Raw genomic sequence first — 15746 nt, forward strand, 5'->3', positions numbered from 1 at the left:
TCCGGATTGCATATTGGTTGACTGGGTTAACCTGCATATCATTTCATGCGACATGCATACTGACATAGTTAATGAGTGTGTTTGATACTTGTTAGTTCTACTTGATGCATGTTAACTGTGATTTATAGTCGTTCTATTCCTTGTGGAAATATGCAACCCTAGGATGTTATCCCTAGTTATAAGCCTAAGTGGCTATTATCTTATTTATATCTATTGGTGCTATTATTTACATAATTCTTTGGAGTTGACCCTCGCGTCTTCTGTGTGTGCTTTGGCGGACAAACGCCCTTTGTCAGATGTCTTTGGCGGGCTAGTTCATGACGGTTCACCCTTCGGGGGAGACTAGAGTGGAGATGCTGGAACAGGAGCGCATCGCGGTAGCGAGAGGAGGACGGATGGTGTACATAGACTAGGTCGTTCTGGATTCAGATTCGGGCGACGATCATGCTAGCATGTAGGTTTAGTGCTGGTGTGAGCTCCTCGAGATGGGATTAGTGTAGGAGTAGAGTCTTAGCTCTGAACATCACTTGTTTTCTTTGGGGACAGGGTAGTTTCCCACCTATAGCTTTTTGTGTGGTTCTTTACGAGAATCACAGAGAGTTGGTTGGACTTAGGAGGTCTTGCTTCAGGCCGATGGGCCAGCTTAATCTCAGTTTTGAGGGATGGTGTTGCGGACACTTGACCTTTCTTGTGGATTGTACCTTTTGCCTTCGGGCGTTACACTTTTCTTTCCGTCACTGGAGGTTTACTCGTGATGAGGTTACTACTACAGCGGGGGCTGTTTATATATTGTATATTAGTTCTGATTATTGTTATTGTTGGGTTTTATTTAATTCCGTCTTGTCTTAGTTATTATATCGAAAAAAAAATATTCACGTTTTTCCGCATTAAGTTTATTTTGGTTACTAAAGTGACGCCACCGAAATCGGGGTGTTACACCTTCAGACTAAGTAAAATCTCTTCAGAGGGTCTGAATGCTGATCTGGTTCTGACTGGTTCATCTTTGTTTCCCAGAATCAACTCCTTAGGGTGAGAGGCAACAATTTTGCTCTTCTTCTGAGGCTGTGAATCAGAGGGACCAACTTCCTCTGGAGAGTCTTCCTCTGGCTCAGCTTCCTCTGGAGCTTTGCCTTTGTCATAAACATTAATACTCATATTTGCAAACTTTTCAACAAGCTTTGACTGATCAGAGTCAAGCTTATCGTCAAATCTAAAATGAATAGATTCTTCAATAGTTTTAGCATCAGTATTATAAATTCTAAAATCTTTAGATCATTCAGAGTAACCAAGTAATAGACATTTAGAAGATTTAGAATCAAACTTATGTAATCTATCCTTAGTATTCAGAGCATAGCAAACACAACCAAAAGGATGAAAGTAAGAAATGTTGGGTTTTACTTTCTTCCACAATTCATAAGGAGTCTTATTTAGAATTGGTCTGATAGAGATCCTATTCTGAATGTAACATGTTGTGTTTACTGCCTCAGCCCAGAAGTGCTTTGCCATGTCAGTTTCTTGAAGCATGGTTCTAGCCATCTCTTGAAGAGTTATATTCTTCCTCTCAACAACCCCATTTTGTTGAGGAGTTCTAGGACAAGAGAAATCATGTGCAATTCCATAGGAATCAAACAGACTCTCAAACTTGTCATTCTCAAACTCTCCACCATGATCACTTCTGACACGCATAATTCTGCAAGCCTTCTCGTTTTGCACTTAAGCAATAACGGTAGAGAACACTGAATGAGACTCATCCTTGCGAGATAGAAATTTTACCCATGTCCAGCGGCTATAGTCATCAACAATGACCATCCCATATCTTTTGTCACCTATAGACTCAGTTTTCACTGGTCCAAAAAGTCGATATGCAGAAGTTCCAACGACCTTGAGGTGGAAACAACATTCTTTGCCTTGAAGGAGACTTTTGTAAATTTGCCTTTCTAACATGCTTCACAAAGAACATCTGAAGAGAACTTCAGAGTGGGTAAGCCCCTGACAAGGTCAAGCTTACTCAGTTGATAAATCTTTCTCATAGTGGCATGCCCTAACCATCTATTCCATACCCATTGCTCTTCATTAACACACAGAAGGCACTTTACTTTCTGAGTTTCTAACTCAGATAGTCTGATCTTATAAGTGTTGTTCCTCCTCTTGCTGTTAAACAGAACAGAGCCATCAATCTGACTTACAGCCCTGCAAGACTTTTGATTGAAGATTATATCATAACCCTTGTCAGCTAATTGACTTATAGACAATAAGTTATGATTTAAGCCATCTACCAACAGAACATTGTCAATGCATGGACTATTATCAACACCAATAGTACCAGAACCAACAATTTTACCCTTCTCATTTCCTCCAAAGCCAACTTCGCCTCCAGGCTTAAGTTTTAGCTCTTGGAGCATACGCCTTTCTCCCGTCATGTGACGCGAGCATCCACTATCCAGTGGAGCGATCAAGGATATCTGCAACATAGATAATCTTATTCTTAGGTACCCATTTTCTGGGTCCTTTCTTGTTAGTTACCCCAGAGGTTCTGATGACCTTGGGTTTCTCAACATGATAACATAAGGGAATTTGAGCATGATATTTAAGCACAGAAGGAGTTTCCTTTTTACGAGAAGGTTTAGCAACTTTAGCAGGCAATTATTCAGGCAAAATGGTACCAGAGGGTACAAAATGTTCATGCAGAGGTTTGACCTTAGGCAAAGGAGGCTCATTTCTACTTGGTCCAGAATAGCCAATGCCACTCATCCCATTTCTGCTAACGCCATAGATCATTGAAGCCATCAAGCTTCTATCTACGCTTTTAGCTAGGAATCTTTGAAAGGATTTTTCATATTTAGATTCATTCTTTATATCAGAGGCATCACATGCAACAACTTCTTCTAACTTGATAATCTGGTTTTTAAGCACAGAGTTAGAGTTAACTAAAGCATGATTATTTTCTTTCAGTTCAGAAATAATTTTCTCATGTTCAGTAGAAGTTTTAGAAACAACAGTAAATTCCTTTTTCAACTTTTTATGCTTAGTCAAGAGAGAGTTATATTTATCAATGATATTAGACAAAGCACATTTAAGTTCAGAGGTTGATAAAGAAGCGAATACCTCATTTTCATCGTCAGAGTCTGGATCTTCCTCTGATGCTGATTTAGAGTTAGTTGCTTCTTTTGACTTTGCTTCTTTGTTCTTGACAATAGCCATGAGTCCTTCAACAAATTCTCCATCAGAGTCAACATCCTCTGACTTTGATTCATCAAAAGTCACCATGAGGCCTTTCTTAGCTTTGAAATGCTTCTTTGGCTTCTTGTCCTTTTTCAGCTTAGGACAATCACTCTTGTAATGCTCTGATTCTTTGCATTCAAAGCATGTGAATTCCTTTGATGAAGACTTCTTCTAACCAGAAGAGGATTCATTCTTTCCTTTATTCTTTCCAGAGCCTTTGTACTTGCTCCTCCTGTGCTTCCAGATGCGGTTAAGCCTTCTGGAGATCAGAGTCAGCTCATCCTCATCAGAATCTTCAGAGGCTTGTTCAGATTCTTCTTCTTCTGCTTAGAGAGCTTTAGCCTTTTCAGATTTGGATTTCAAGGCTATAGACTTCTTCTTCTGATCCTGATGTTCAGAACGCTTCAGTTCATGACACTTCAGTATGCTTATGAGTTCTTCCAAACTCATATGATCAACATCTCTTGTCAACTCCAAGGAAGTTATCAGAGGCATCCAGCTTTCAGGAAGGCCTCTAAAAATTCTCATGACATGATCAACAGTTGTGTAGCTCTTGTTGAGAGGTCTAATTCCAGCAATGAGTAGCTGAAATCTGGAGAACATGTCCTCAATGGACTCACTGGATTCCATCTGAAAGGATTCATACTTTCTAATCAAGGCCAACGCCTTTGACTCCTTCACCTTCTTGTTTCCTTCATAGGTCATCTTCAATGAATCAAAGACCCTTAGCATACTCACGATCTGTGATCTTTTGATATTCTTCATAAGAAATAGCACTTAGAAGAATAGTTCTAGCTTTATGATGTAGTGAGTAAAGCTTCTTTTGTTCTGCAGACATCTCTGACTTGGAGATCTTCTTGCCATCAACATCAACTGGAAGCTCGTAGTCATCCACTATAATATCCCAGAGATCTGAATCAAAGCCCAGAAAGAAGCTTTCAATCCTGTCTTTCTAGTATTCAAATCTTTGCCCATCAAACATAGGAGGCTTTGCACTGTAGACATCTTTTTGCGTTTCAATGCTGGCAGCCATTTTAGTTTTTCACACCGGTCCGGATCACTGAACATTGTTAGGTGTGGTAATCAGAATTTGCGCCCTGATACCAATTGAAGGTATGAAAAACGATAGAAAAGGGGGTTTCAATAGCGTTTTACAACTAAAAACTCGACCCACTTGAGATTTAAATAAATCTCTTCAATCACTAATGATAAACGTGCAGAGATAAGAGATAAGGAAAGAACACAAATGATTTTATCCTGGTTCACTTGATAAATCCCTCAAGCTAATCCAGTCCATCCGTTAAGGTGATTTCTTCCTTCTTAGAATGAAGGCAATCCACTAATCAGGGTTTTGTTACAACTGCACTTGCTATCTGCAAAGTGACTAACAATACACTAACTTGGCTAACACTAAGATTCACTCTCTTAGTCTTCTCTAGGATCCGATCAACCTTGATCTCCTAAAGGTAAATCAAACAAGTGTTTGAAGGTTTTGGGTTTACAAATAAGTGCTTCTTCAAAAGCTAATAGTAAACACACTTAGTTCTATTTGAAGAAAGATTGCTAAGAAGATTTGAAATATTTCTTGCGCATGAACAAGTTTCTTAGGCGGCATATTTCAATCTTCATCCTCTTTAAATACTCCAAGGATTAGGGTTTGAACGTTGCATGGAGATGCTACCGTTGGAGGGCAGATCTGGAATTTCCAGGTTCTGCTGTGGCTGAATCAGTTAGGTAAGGTCGTCAGGAATGGTATAATTGCTTTTGTACTTTGGATAGCGACATGACCTTCAACCATGTTGACTTCTGATCAGAGTGATGCTTCGTCGTGGAACTTGTGAAGCTTGATGATCAGAGTCAGAGGGAAGCTTAGATCCTCTGACCTTTGTACCTTCTGCTTCTGGACTCAGAGGAGAAGTACTTGGTCTTCAGAGCCAGCTTACTCTTGGACTTCAGAGTCTTCACTTCTCAGCTTCTGATGCTTTAGAGCTTCTGATCCTTCAGAGCGTCTGATCCTTCAGAGCGTCTGATCCTTCAGAGCTTCTGATCCTTCAGAGCGTCTGATCGTTCAGAGCTTCTAGTGAGTTGAATCCATATCAGAGCTTTATAATCTTCAGATCTTCTGAAGCTTGATCTACTGTTCAGATTGAACATAGTACGTGTGAAAGCGTTGCAGAGGTTACTCGTTGAGCATTGTGCTTCTGAATCATGTGAAATAGAACCAGAGTCTTGGCTTGTCATTTGAACACTCAGAAAACAACGTTAGAGTACCATAATTGTTCATACTTAATAGTTAACTTGTAATCATTAAAACATAGAGTTGTACTACTAGATCAAAACTTGATCTTACAAGTTATTCCTCACCTTCATACTGGAGGATCTTCATCATCTTCTCAGGCCAAACCCAGAAAACCTGACTCTGAAGAAGTAAAGGTTGCTCCAATGGAAGAAGCTCCGGTCACATGTGTTCTTACTTTTGATGAGCTGTCTGTCTTGTGTGAACCGAGGGTTGATTTTGAAGACTGAAGTTGCCGCTCAGGGTTGGGAAAGCTACTTCAACCGTCTTCCTGGGCCAGTTTTTGTGAAATTGGTCAAAGAATTCTGGAGAAAGGCTACCTGCAGTGATGTTCGGATAACGTCAAACGTTCTGGGGCAGAAGATTGTCATCACAGAAATCTCCATTGCCAAGTTTCTGGGAATGGAGAACAAAAGAGGGAAACACTTCACCAGTGTTGATAATCAGATAAGGTTGGTCCAAGAGTTCGTCAATCCCCACCTTTTTGGGAAAAAGGTCTCTTCAAAAACTTATGGAAAGACAAAGGAGGATCTCTCTGTTAACATGAGAGTCTGGCACAAGATACTTCTGATGTGTATCAATCCATGACCCACTTCCAGTTCTCCAGATTACATGAACGCAACCTAGAAGTGCATGTTATACTGTATGGATCAGAAGTTCAAGCTCTGCCTTCCCTACTTTCTCTTTCAGTATCTGAAGGATGCTGTGAAGAAATCAAGAACCACAACCACCTCTGACAAAGCCTCCATCAAGTACATTCATTTTGGAAGAATGCTCTCAGAGATTTTCAATGAGAATGGGCTAGTTCCATTCCTGAAGGACTCCAACTGCACAGAGGATCTAACTTTAGTAACTGGAGAAGCCATTAATGCCAAGACCCTCTACAACATGAAACTGATTGAAAAAGTTGTTGTGAAGCCAGTCAAGGAATCTGCTGATGAGTTGGCTCTAAGGCGAATCTACGTCGATGGCTACCTTCTTTGGTCCAAGGAGGACTCCAGAAGCCATTGTGGAATATCTGAACGCCTTGAAGGATGAAGGTGTTGATGTAGATCTGGATGTGTTCATCAGGAATCTCCCTGAGACCTCAGATGCTGAGCTTCCTAGAAAAAGAAAGTCAGTGACGGAAACTTCTGAAGGAGATCAGAAGGCAAAGAAGAAGAAGACCAAGAAGGACTCTGGCTCAACTACTTTGAATCAGAATCTTGCTCCACGATCAACCAGAGGCTCCGCACGGCGTGTAAGTAAATCCAACTCTGCCTCTGTTTCTTTTGCACTCACTTCAATTGATGAAACTCAACCTCTACCTCCTCCTTCTTCCATCACAACCTCAACTCAAAATCCTCTCACCTCTTCATTGACCCCTCTAATCGTACCTCTACCTACACAACCCATTAACACTGCCATCACCACGGTCACCACCACATCTGACCAACAAATTCCTCAACCTCCCAAACAAGATCTCTTAGATCAAATTCGCCAAGCCCCCTCTGCACCAACTCCACCAATCATTCACCTCACTTATCCACAACTCACACCAAATGAATCTGACCAATCAGAATTCATTCTACCCCAAGCTGACCCTGTCCCTCTCTGTTGCTTTCCCAACTTCAAATGTTGAACCATCCACATCAGAACTCTCTGGTGTCACCCTCAGAAAATACTACCCAGTCACATCTCAAGAATTCATCTTTTCCCAACCTGAAAATCCACCCACACAATCTGCTCCTGATCAGCCTATTCCAGATTAGATGATCTTAGATCATGCTTCTGACCACGTCCAATCTGAAGCAGAAACCTCTGCTCCAGTGACCTTCGAAGCATCTAGCTCCACTCTCACATGAAAGCCTTCCAACCAAGCTCTGATTCTATACAACCCACCTGATCCACATAACCTCCTTGAGTTTCTAAATTGGATAAGTGTTGAAGCAAACACCAGGATCTGCAATCTGTATGCAGCCACTGATTCCTGCTCAAAACCGAGATTGGTAGAAACTCTATGGGAAAAATTTGAGCACTGGTTGAGAATCCAGCTTGAAGACTTGCTCGCGTATTCTGACTTTGACCAGGATAAACGGGTCAAGGGCGCAAGTGCAAGGGAAGCTACTCTGAAAGCCAATGCTGAGTACCAAGGTCTACTCAGGTTGAGAGAATTAGCTCTGGCTGGCCTTCATCGCAGAGAAGAAGAAGAGAACGCTGCCCTCAAGGCTGCCTATGAAGATGATCTGGCAGAATGTGCTCAGACAGAGGCTGAATATGAAGATGATGTCGAAGATGAAAGCACTCGTTTAGCAGCTCTGCTTAAGGATGAACTGCTGAAAGCCAAGTCCCTTCCGTTGGGATCTAAGGCTGGTACTTCTGCATCTGCTACTGCTATGACTTCATCATCTGCTTAAGATGCATCGCCTACTTCTGTTCAACCTGATCTTACTGCAATTGTGCAAAAACTTGATAATGTTTAGAGGCAAATTGATGCGCAAGCTACCTTCAACAAGAGTATGCAAGAGATGTTTGAAACTATCATGAAGAGGCTCCCAGATCCCAAACCCTAGTCTCCTAGGATTTTTTATGTTTCCTTTTCTTTCTGACTTTTTACTTAGTTTCTTTTCTTTTATACCTTGTTGTTTTTCATTTCACTTCTTTTGTTATTTTACAGTTCTTTTTTATTTATTTATCTATTTTCTGATCGTTTCTACATCATTTTCTATCACATCACAGACATTCAAAACATTTTAAAATCATAACTTCTTTTTTATTCATTCATAATTCTAGATACATTTAAAATGGAGGATTTTCCTCATTACATTATATCGTCGGCGTACTATTGCCAACTGCCTATCAAGAAGCTGCATCTAGGTCTCCCACTGTGCCAGTGTAAGGCCCTAATTCTATTATTGTACTATCTATGTGAAATCAAAAATAAATGTGAAGTTTTGGTGAAGTTTGAGTTATTGAGAATCTGTTCGTGACCTTGTATGATTTTTAGAAGGGTCTTAATGACCTAATCTTAAGAAACTTCCTTCTTGAGAGTTGTAGCTCTCACAGTTAGCAAAATTCTCCCGTTGATTTCATGTCGTTCCGATTTCTTTAGCTCAAGATATTCAAGTTTTGGTGAGCGAAGGTCAGGCTGTATAGTTCTGCGATTTTGCTAAAAGAATTGTTTTAATTCCGAGTTTATTCTCAAAATTCAAGGAAGGAGGTTATTTAAAATTAATAATCAGTTTTTAGTTTCAATTAAAGGCTGAGTATTTAATTTTTTATTTTCAACATAGAAGATAAAAAGTTGAAACCCTAATGGGCTTGGACGGGGTGGCCGCGGGTTGGTTTAAGTGAGGGAGGGGGAAATTTTGTTTTCAAAACTGAAATAGAAACCCTATTTTCTCCCATCCTTTTTACGTTACAATACTCAGAAGAAGAGAGAAAAGGGAGAGAGACGTAAGAGAGAAAGAGAGAGACCGCAAGGGAGAGAGAAGTGGAGTCGCGAACCTAGCAGCCGCCGTCGCCGTTTCGAGAAGGAGAAGAAGAGGATTCGCGGCCGTGGAAGAGAGGACGTGAAGGAGAGGGAAAGATAGCAAGGAATCACTCTTCATATTCATCTTTTTCGATCCTTAAGGCCAAGGTAAGGGCTGATTTAGTCTTGGGTAGTGTCTAGGTTGTTTTACTGTGAACTCACATGAGAAAAAGGTGTGATTCTTGATGTTTCAGTGATGACTCTATGTTGATATTCTTGGCTGCCATGTTAGCATGAAATTATGAAGTTTCCCATCCTACTTCAATTCCCTCTTATGATCACATGAAAACATGTTAAAAATTGGTGGAATCTTGCTAAATTTTCCTTGTTTTGCCATGAGATTTGTATTACATGATCTTTGTTGTTAAATCTGGAATTTTGATGATGAATATATGATGTATGTTACTGGAAAATGGCCTAGGAACCCTGAACTTGAATTTTCGGAATTTAAATTTGAGGCAGAAGTGACTCTGCCAGTTTTCTGTACTGGACAGCGAACTTCGTGGCCCAATATCACCTAGTTCTTGTCTTCAAATGAAAACGTGATAAACTAGAAAGTTCTAGGATTTTAAATTAGCTTTCCAGGCATGTGTAGAACGTAAATTTTGGTTGCGAAATGAGTTCTGGAGATCGTTTTTAATGATCGTTGTATCTGCTGTTTTTTTTTTTTTTTTCAGAAAAGGACTGTGACACTTGATTTCAGAAAACTTGTATCTATCTGTTATTTAGTTGGTTGTTCTTCTGAATTTTGAATATCTAACTTACTGGTATTGTTTTTGATGTAATTTGTTACTGGCTAGAATATTCTGTAAAGGTCGCTCATCTAGCTGTAATTCCTACTGGGACTGTTTACTTTCTGTCGAATATTTATTCTATTGTAACATTTATAGCTGATTCGTTTAAGACTTAAGTTGTGACTTAGAGCCTTAAACAAGAGAACTAAGAGAATTAAATCGCATGGAAGTAGAGATGAGAATTTTGAGAATAATTGGAACATAGGGCTATGCGTAGTCTGTGGACCATGAGAACGATGGTACCGTTAGAGACAAATGATTACTTGCACGCGAGGGTGTTTTGTGGATCATTGCGGCTCCACGTGATAAGGTTGACTGCGGTCTCCTTGAGATTTTGGGTGGTACTGTGTGTCCCCCTGTGATTTGGGTGGTACTGTGTGTCCCCCTGTTTTTGTTCATCTGCGGATGTTCGTGATTTGGCCAAGGAAGTTTTGGTGGGTGTGTGATGGTGAGGAACGCTAGTTGACTGAACACTTAGGTGATTAATTGTTCATAAAACTATGTCTAACTTTATATTACGATATTACATGATGTACCTGTTTTATCTGAGAGTTTTGCATGGAATCTGACCCTTTCTATCTGTTATCTATTTTGTTCTAGGGGGGACAGATGGTTCGGACGACGAACAAAGTCCACACCTGAACGATCGCACTCCTCAGTGAAGACAAGGACGACGCTTGGGTGTCCGACATGCGCCAGGTACGTCGAATTCATGTCGGCGATGCGACGATAACGGGGCTTGACCGTAGCGGGAATGTAGTTGAGATACAGAAGATGGAACGCGGACGAGTCGTGATGCCCTTTGCACCTGTTCGCTTCTGTCTACCGGACGACGCAGGATCAAGAACTTCTATGGAGCTGGATCCCTCTGAAGCTGTGGAGGTCGAGTCTCAACCGCCGTTGGCGATGACGAAGGCTCCAGTCAACAATGAAGAATCCAAACCAAGGGATGTTGTACCTGCGGTGCCAGAATGGTGGGGCGACAAAGAAGCATGTTGTGTTTGGGATCACGAAGAAGATCCTTCTACTAAGGCATTGCCCAAGAAAAGGCGCCAACTCAGGGGATTCTTTGAGGGGAAGGTTTACGAGGTCAAGAGCGAGGAAGCAGAGGGGAAACAGTGTGGATGACTTGAGGAGTCCGACTCTGATTGATGTTCTCTTTCCGGTTGGGGTTTGAGTGTTCCCGTAGCATCGAGTTTTATTTTGGAAATTCTTCTGGTTTTGAACTATTTCTTCTTTAAGGGCTAGAATTCCCAAGTTTTGTCAATGATTTCCGGTTAAACACTTTTATTATAAATTTTGCTGTTGCGCTACAATACACGGTTAATAAATCTTTGGAGTTTATCAATGTTTCAAAGGTTTATCTATTCTCACATTACTGTTCCGATTTAAGTTCTAAGGTTTCTATAATTAAATAAACATTTATCATTAAATTAAGATTATTAATTTAACGATGAAATTCCTTATGAAAATTTACAAGGTTTGGTTATTATTTTAACACTCGAGAAATCGGGGTGTTACAGCCAGCTCCCGCCTGAACTCTTCCTTCTGCTCCTCCACCTCCTCTGCTCAAAACTCCAGCTCTGTTTCAAACGCAAAGATCATCATGCTGATTTCATCATACTGATGAAAGAGATCACCCATCTCTTCCACAAACTCCAGAAGAGTCGTAGAGTAGAATCCAGAATGGGGTCCAGCCCCATATCCAACAATTGACTAATCAACTGCCGCATACTGCTGACAGTTGTGACCTTGGCCAGGAGCGCTGAATTGAGGTTCGAACTGAACGCTCTAGCCCTCAACTCTTGAAGATAGTTCTCTACATAAGCCATTTCGGAATTTCTGTGGGATGTTGGACTTTTACTTTTTAGAAGAAGATGTGAGTATGAAACTTGAAAAGGACCACCTGCTATTTATACTCAAGGAACGACTTTCAGGAGTTATTGCATGAAGCCATTTCCTAAGTTGTTACCTGGTAAACTGTTGAAAGCCTTCAATTCACTTGGCTGGTGGTAAACGCCAGTACTTATGTCAACATTTACTTGGTCGGTTCTCCTCCTTTTTTTTCCTTCCTTCTGCATTCATATATTTGTGTTTTATTATTTACCTTTTTTCTCCTTTGGTTTTGTGAACTTAGTCCTTTTCTAAGGGGGAGTACCTTGTACTTCAAAGCTAAGTTTTTCACACTCTGTGTCCTTTTTGCTTATGACAAAAAGGGGGAGTACAACCCAGTTTTTGATGTGTTATTTTTTCTTTTGGAGAATTTTAAGTGATAAATCGTTATGACTATAGATCTTTCATGAGGCACTAGCAAGGAATACATTTCACTTCCTCTGAAGTGACCATATGCTCTGAATCTATTTTAGCTCAGAATCGAGACTATTCTAACGTTTTTATTAAGTCATAGATTCAAGGGGAGCTTAGCTCAGAATCAAGCTCATTACTTGGATTCAGAAGGAGCTATATAAACTATACATTTCTGGATAAGTTTAAATCTGATACCTTAAACTCTGAGTGTATTCAGTTTATTGTTTTAGAATTGTTCATCAAAATGCTTGGTTTTGTCATCATCAAAAAGGGGGAGATTGTAAGACCAAGATTTGGTCAAGTGGTACAACTCTATGTTTTGATGATAACAAGTTTATTATTATGTATGAACAATTATGATACTCTAACGTTTGTCTTTTAAGTTGTGACAAACAGGCTCTGACTCTGATTCAAAGACTACATACATATCAGAATATGAACACCCAAGAGTGACCAACGTAACGGTTCTGCAAATCACTACGTTCTTCTGAACGGTAGCAAACACTTCAGATGCTCTAAAGATTAAAGCTCTGATGTGGATTGTGAAAGACTCAAGCGCTGAAGCTCTGAAGACCAGACGTTATGACGAACGATCCAGAAGCTGAAGACTTGAAGACTCTGAAGTCCAAGAGTAAGCTGGCTCACTAGACCAAAAGTACTTCATGTTCTGAAGACCAGAAGTTCAGGTGAACGGTCCAGAAGCAGAAGTTCTAAAGGTCAGAGGATCCAAGCTTTCTTCTGACTCTGATCACATAGCTTCACAAGTCCCAACATGAAGCGTCGCCAAAGATCAAGAGTCAACTATGCTAAGGCAATGTCATTGTCATTCGTACAAAAGTAAGTGTACTATCCTGACTGCCTTACCTACGACGTTCAGCCATAGCAGACTCTTGAAATCCCAGAACTGCCCTCCAACGGATGGATTCTTTCAACGGATACAACCCTTATACCTTGGAGTATTTAAAGGCTGAAGAAAGAAGATATTCGCTAAGAAACTATTGTGCAATACAAGTGAAAAACCTACAAGCGAATACCTTAGCAATATTTTTTCACTGTTCTTATAGTTCTGCTTGTTTTAGAAGAATTTCTTTGTAAACCAAACCTTTCACAAACTCTGTTTGTAGTTCCTTAAGAGACCGGTGAGGTCAGTATTCTTGAGAAGACTAAGACAAGGTTGTCTTGGTGTTACTAGTTCTTAGATTTGTTAGTCACTGAGCAAGGTGTGCTAGTGCAGTTGTAACAATCTCTGAATAGTGGATTGTCTTCATTCTAAGAAGGAAGAAATCACTTTAACGGGTGGAGTGGATTAGCTTGAGTGATTTATCAAGTGATCCAGGATAAAATCATTGTGTGCTTTTCTTTATCCTTAATCTTTAGCACCTTATATTCTTTCACCGAAAAGATTGTCAAAATCTTGGAGAGAAAGCAGTTAAACTTCAAAACCCTATTCAAACCCCCCCCCCCTTTCTAGTGTTTTTCATACCTTCAACTCTCATCGCCACAACCCCCTGTGCACGTTACTCCGAGGGAATGACGTCAGGTGATGCGCAGTATAGACGATATCCAGCAGTGGAATGCGCATTTGCAGGCGCAGCTTGATTTTTTCCGTCGGGAGCAGCAGGACGATTGCGCTCGCGAGGCGGACACAGTGGCGAAATTCCGTCCGTTCTCGGCTGAGGTTGAAGCAGTAGCAATACCGAATAACATGAAGATATTGGTTCTAGATTCAAATAGCGGAGATTCAGATCCTAAGGATCACCTCCTATATTTCAACACAAAGATGGTGATTAGCACAGCGTCGGATGCAGTAAAATGCAGGATGTTCCCATCCACATTTAAGTCAACGGCGATGACATGGTTCACAACTTTTATGCGAGGTTCGATTTCAAATTTTCGTGACTTTTCCTCAAAGTTCTTAGTGCAATTTTCTGCGAATAAGGTACAACAAGTCACAATCAATGATCTGCACAATATTCGTCAACAAGGGGCCGAGTCTTTGAAGAAGTTTATGGCGCGATACAACACAGCGTCCGTGAAGGTAGAGGTCATCGAGTCGTGTTCTTGTGCCTTGGCATTCAAGAATGGTTTGCTACCTGGAAAGTTGAATAGCAAACTAAGCAGAAAACCAGCTCAATCCATGGCGGAGGTGCGTGCCCGAGCAAGCACGTACATCCTGGATGAAGAGGACGATGCGTTCAAACGCAAGCGTGCAAGAATGGAACGGGACGGAATTTCAGTTAAGCACTCACGGAAGGACAAGTATAGTAGAGAGCGGGGTGAGGGAAGTCGGCGCAAGGAAGAAAAAGGCAAGGCGGCGGCGAAGCCGACTAGAGAGCAGCTGTACCCGCCGAGGGAAGACTACGAGCGTCGTCGCCCTTGGCAGTCGCATGGCCACCACCGGCGTGAGGAAATAGACATGGTACTCAACACTAACCTTACAGATATGTTTCGCGAGGCCAAGGCGGCGAGCTTAGTTGATGAACCTGAGATGCCAAAGTATCAGCCATGAGGCACAGATCCAAACAAGTGGTGTGAATACCATCGTTCAATAGGGCACGATACTGATAGTTGCTGGACTTTGAAGCACGAAATAGAGAAGTTGGTGAAGGCGGGGAGTTTCAGGCGATATGGATAGAAGGATGATCGTCAGTTTGATGACCGAAAGAGAGATGATCGTCAGAGGGACAATCGTTAGTATGATGACCAAAAGGGGATGGTCGCCAGCTGGATGATAGGCGGTATGATGATCGCCACCGCAGTGACCGTCGAAACAATGAAAGGAGGAATGATGATTGCCGTGGAGAACCGGTAGAAGAGCAAAAGAAGGAAACGCAGGCGGTCGCAGAGCGAGGTTCAGGAAAGATATTCGCTCACAGCTTTGGACCACCAACAGGAACAATAAATACGATCGCCGGTGGCTTCGGCGGAGGGGGAGATACACAAGCAGCAAGGAAGTGACATGTGCGCACGGTGAATTCCGTTCATGAGATTCCTTTCGGATTTGAGCATCCAGACATTACAATCTTGATGGCGGATTTTGAAGGAGAAGTCCCACAAGGACGATCCAATAGTGGTGCAACTGAGGGTGAATAGCTTTAATGTCAGGCGCGTGCTTCTAGACCAAGGGAGCTCAGCTGATATCGTTTACGGCGACTCATTCGACAAGCTGGGACTGTCTGACAATGACTTAAAGCCTTACACTTGAACGCTTGTGGGCTTTGCGGGTGAACAGGTCATGGTTAGGGGCTACATCGACTTGGATACGATTTTTGGCGAAAAAGAAAATGTGACGGTCCTGAGAATCATATACCTCGTGCTACAGGTTGTAGCTTCGTATAATATAATCTTTGGAAGGCATACTTTGAATCGACTTTGCGCGGTCATTTCAACCGTACATTTGGCGGTTAAGTATCTACTAAGTAACGGGAAGATCAGAAAGCTCAAGGTCGATCAAAAAACGACGAGGGAATGTTACAACAATTGCCTAGATTTGTATGGAAAGAAGAGCGCGGTCGTCAGTCGTCGATGCTATGAGGTTGAGGCATCTGACGAGAACGTTGACCCAAGAGGTGAGGGGCTGAACAGGCCTACACCGATTGAAGAAACCAAGACACAC

General features: G+C 41.5%; 1 protein-coding gene across 1 annotated transcript; it reads left to right on the forward strand.

Moving 5' to 3' along the window:
• The first annotated feature begins 13673 nt into the window (after positions 1 to 13673).
• Positions 13674 to 14639, forward strand: LOC130737673 (uncharacterized). The gene has a single exon (XM_057589499.1). The coding sequence runs from the start codon at positions 13674 to 13676 to the stop codon at positions 14637 to 14639; it is 966 nt and encodes a 321-aa protein (XP_057445482.1).
• The last annotated feature ends 1107 nt before the right edge of the window (positions 14640 to 15746 follow it).

The sequence above is a fragment of the Lotus japonicus genome, chromosome 1 (genome assembly GCF_012489685.1).
Source record: "Lotus japonicus ecotype B-129 chromosome 1, LjGifu_v1.2".
NCBI classification, from domain to species: Eukaryota; Viridiplantae; Streptophyta; class Magnoliopsida; order Fabales; family Fabaceae; genus Lotus; species Lotus japonicus.

Coding starts and splice junctions, on each gene's coding strand:
- LOC130737673 (XM_057589499.1), top strand. CDS start 13,674: ATGCGCAGTATAGACGATATCCAGCAGTGGAATGCGCATTTGCAGGCG.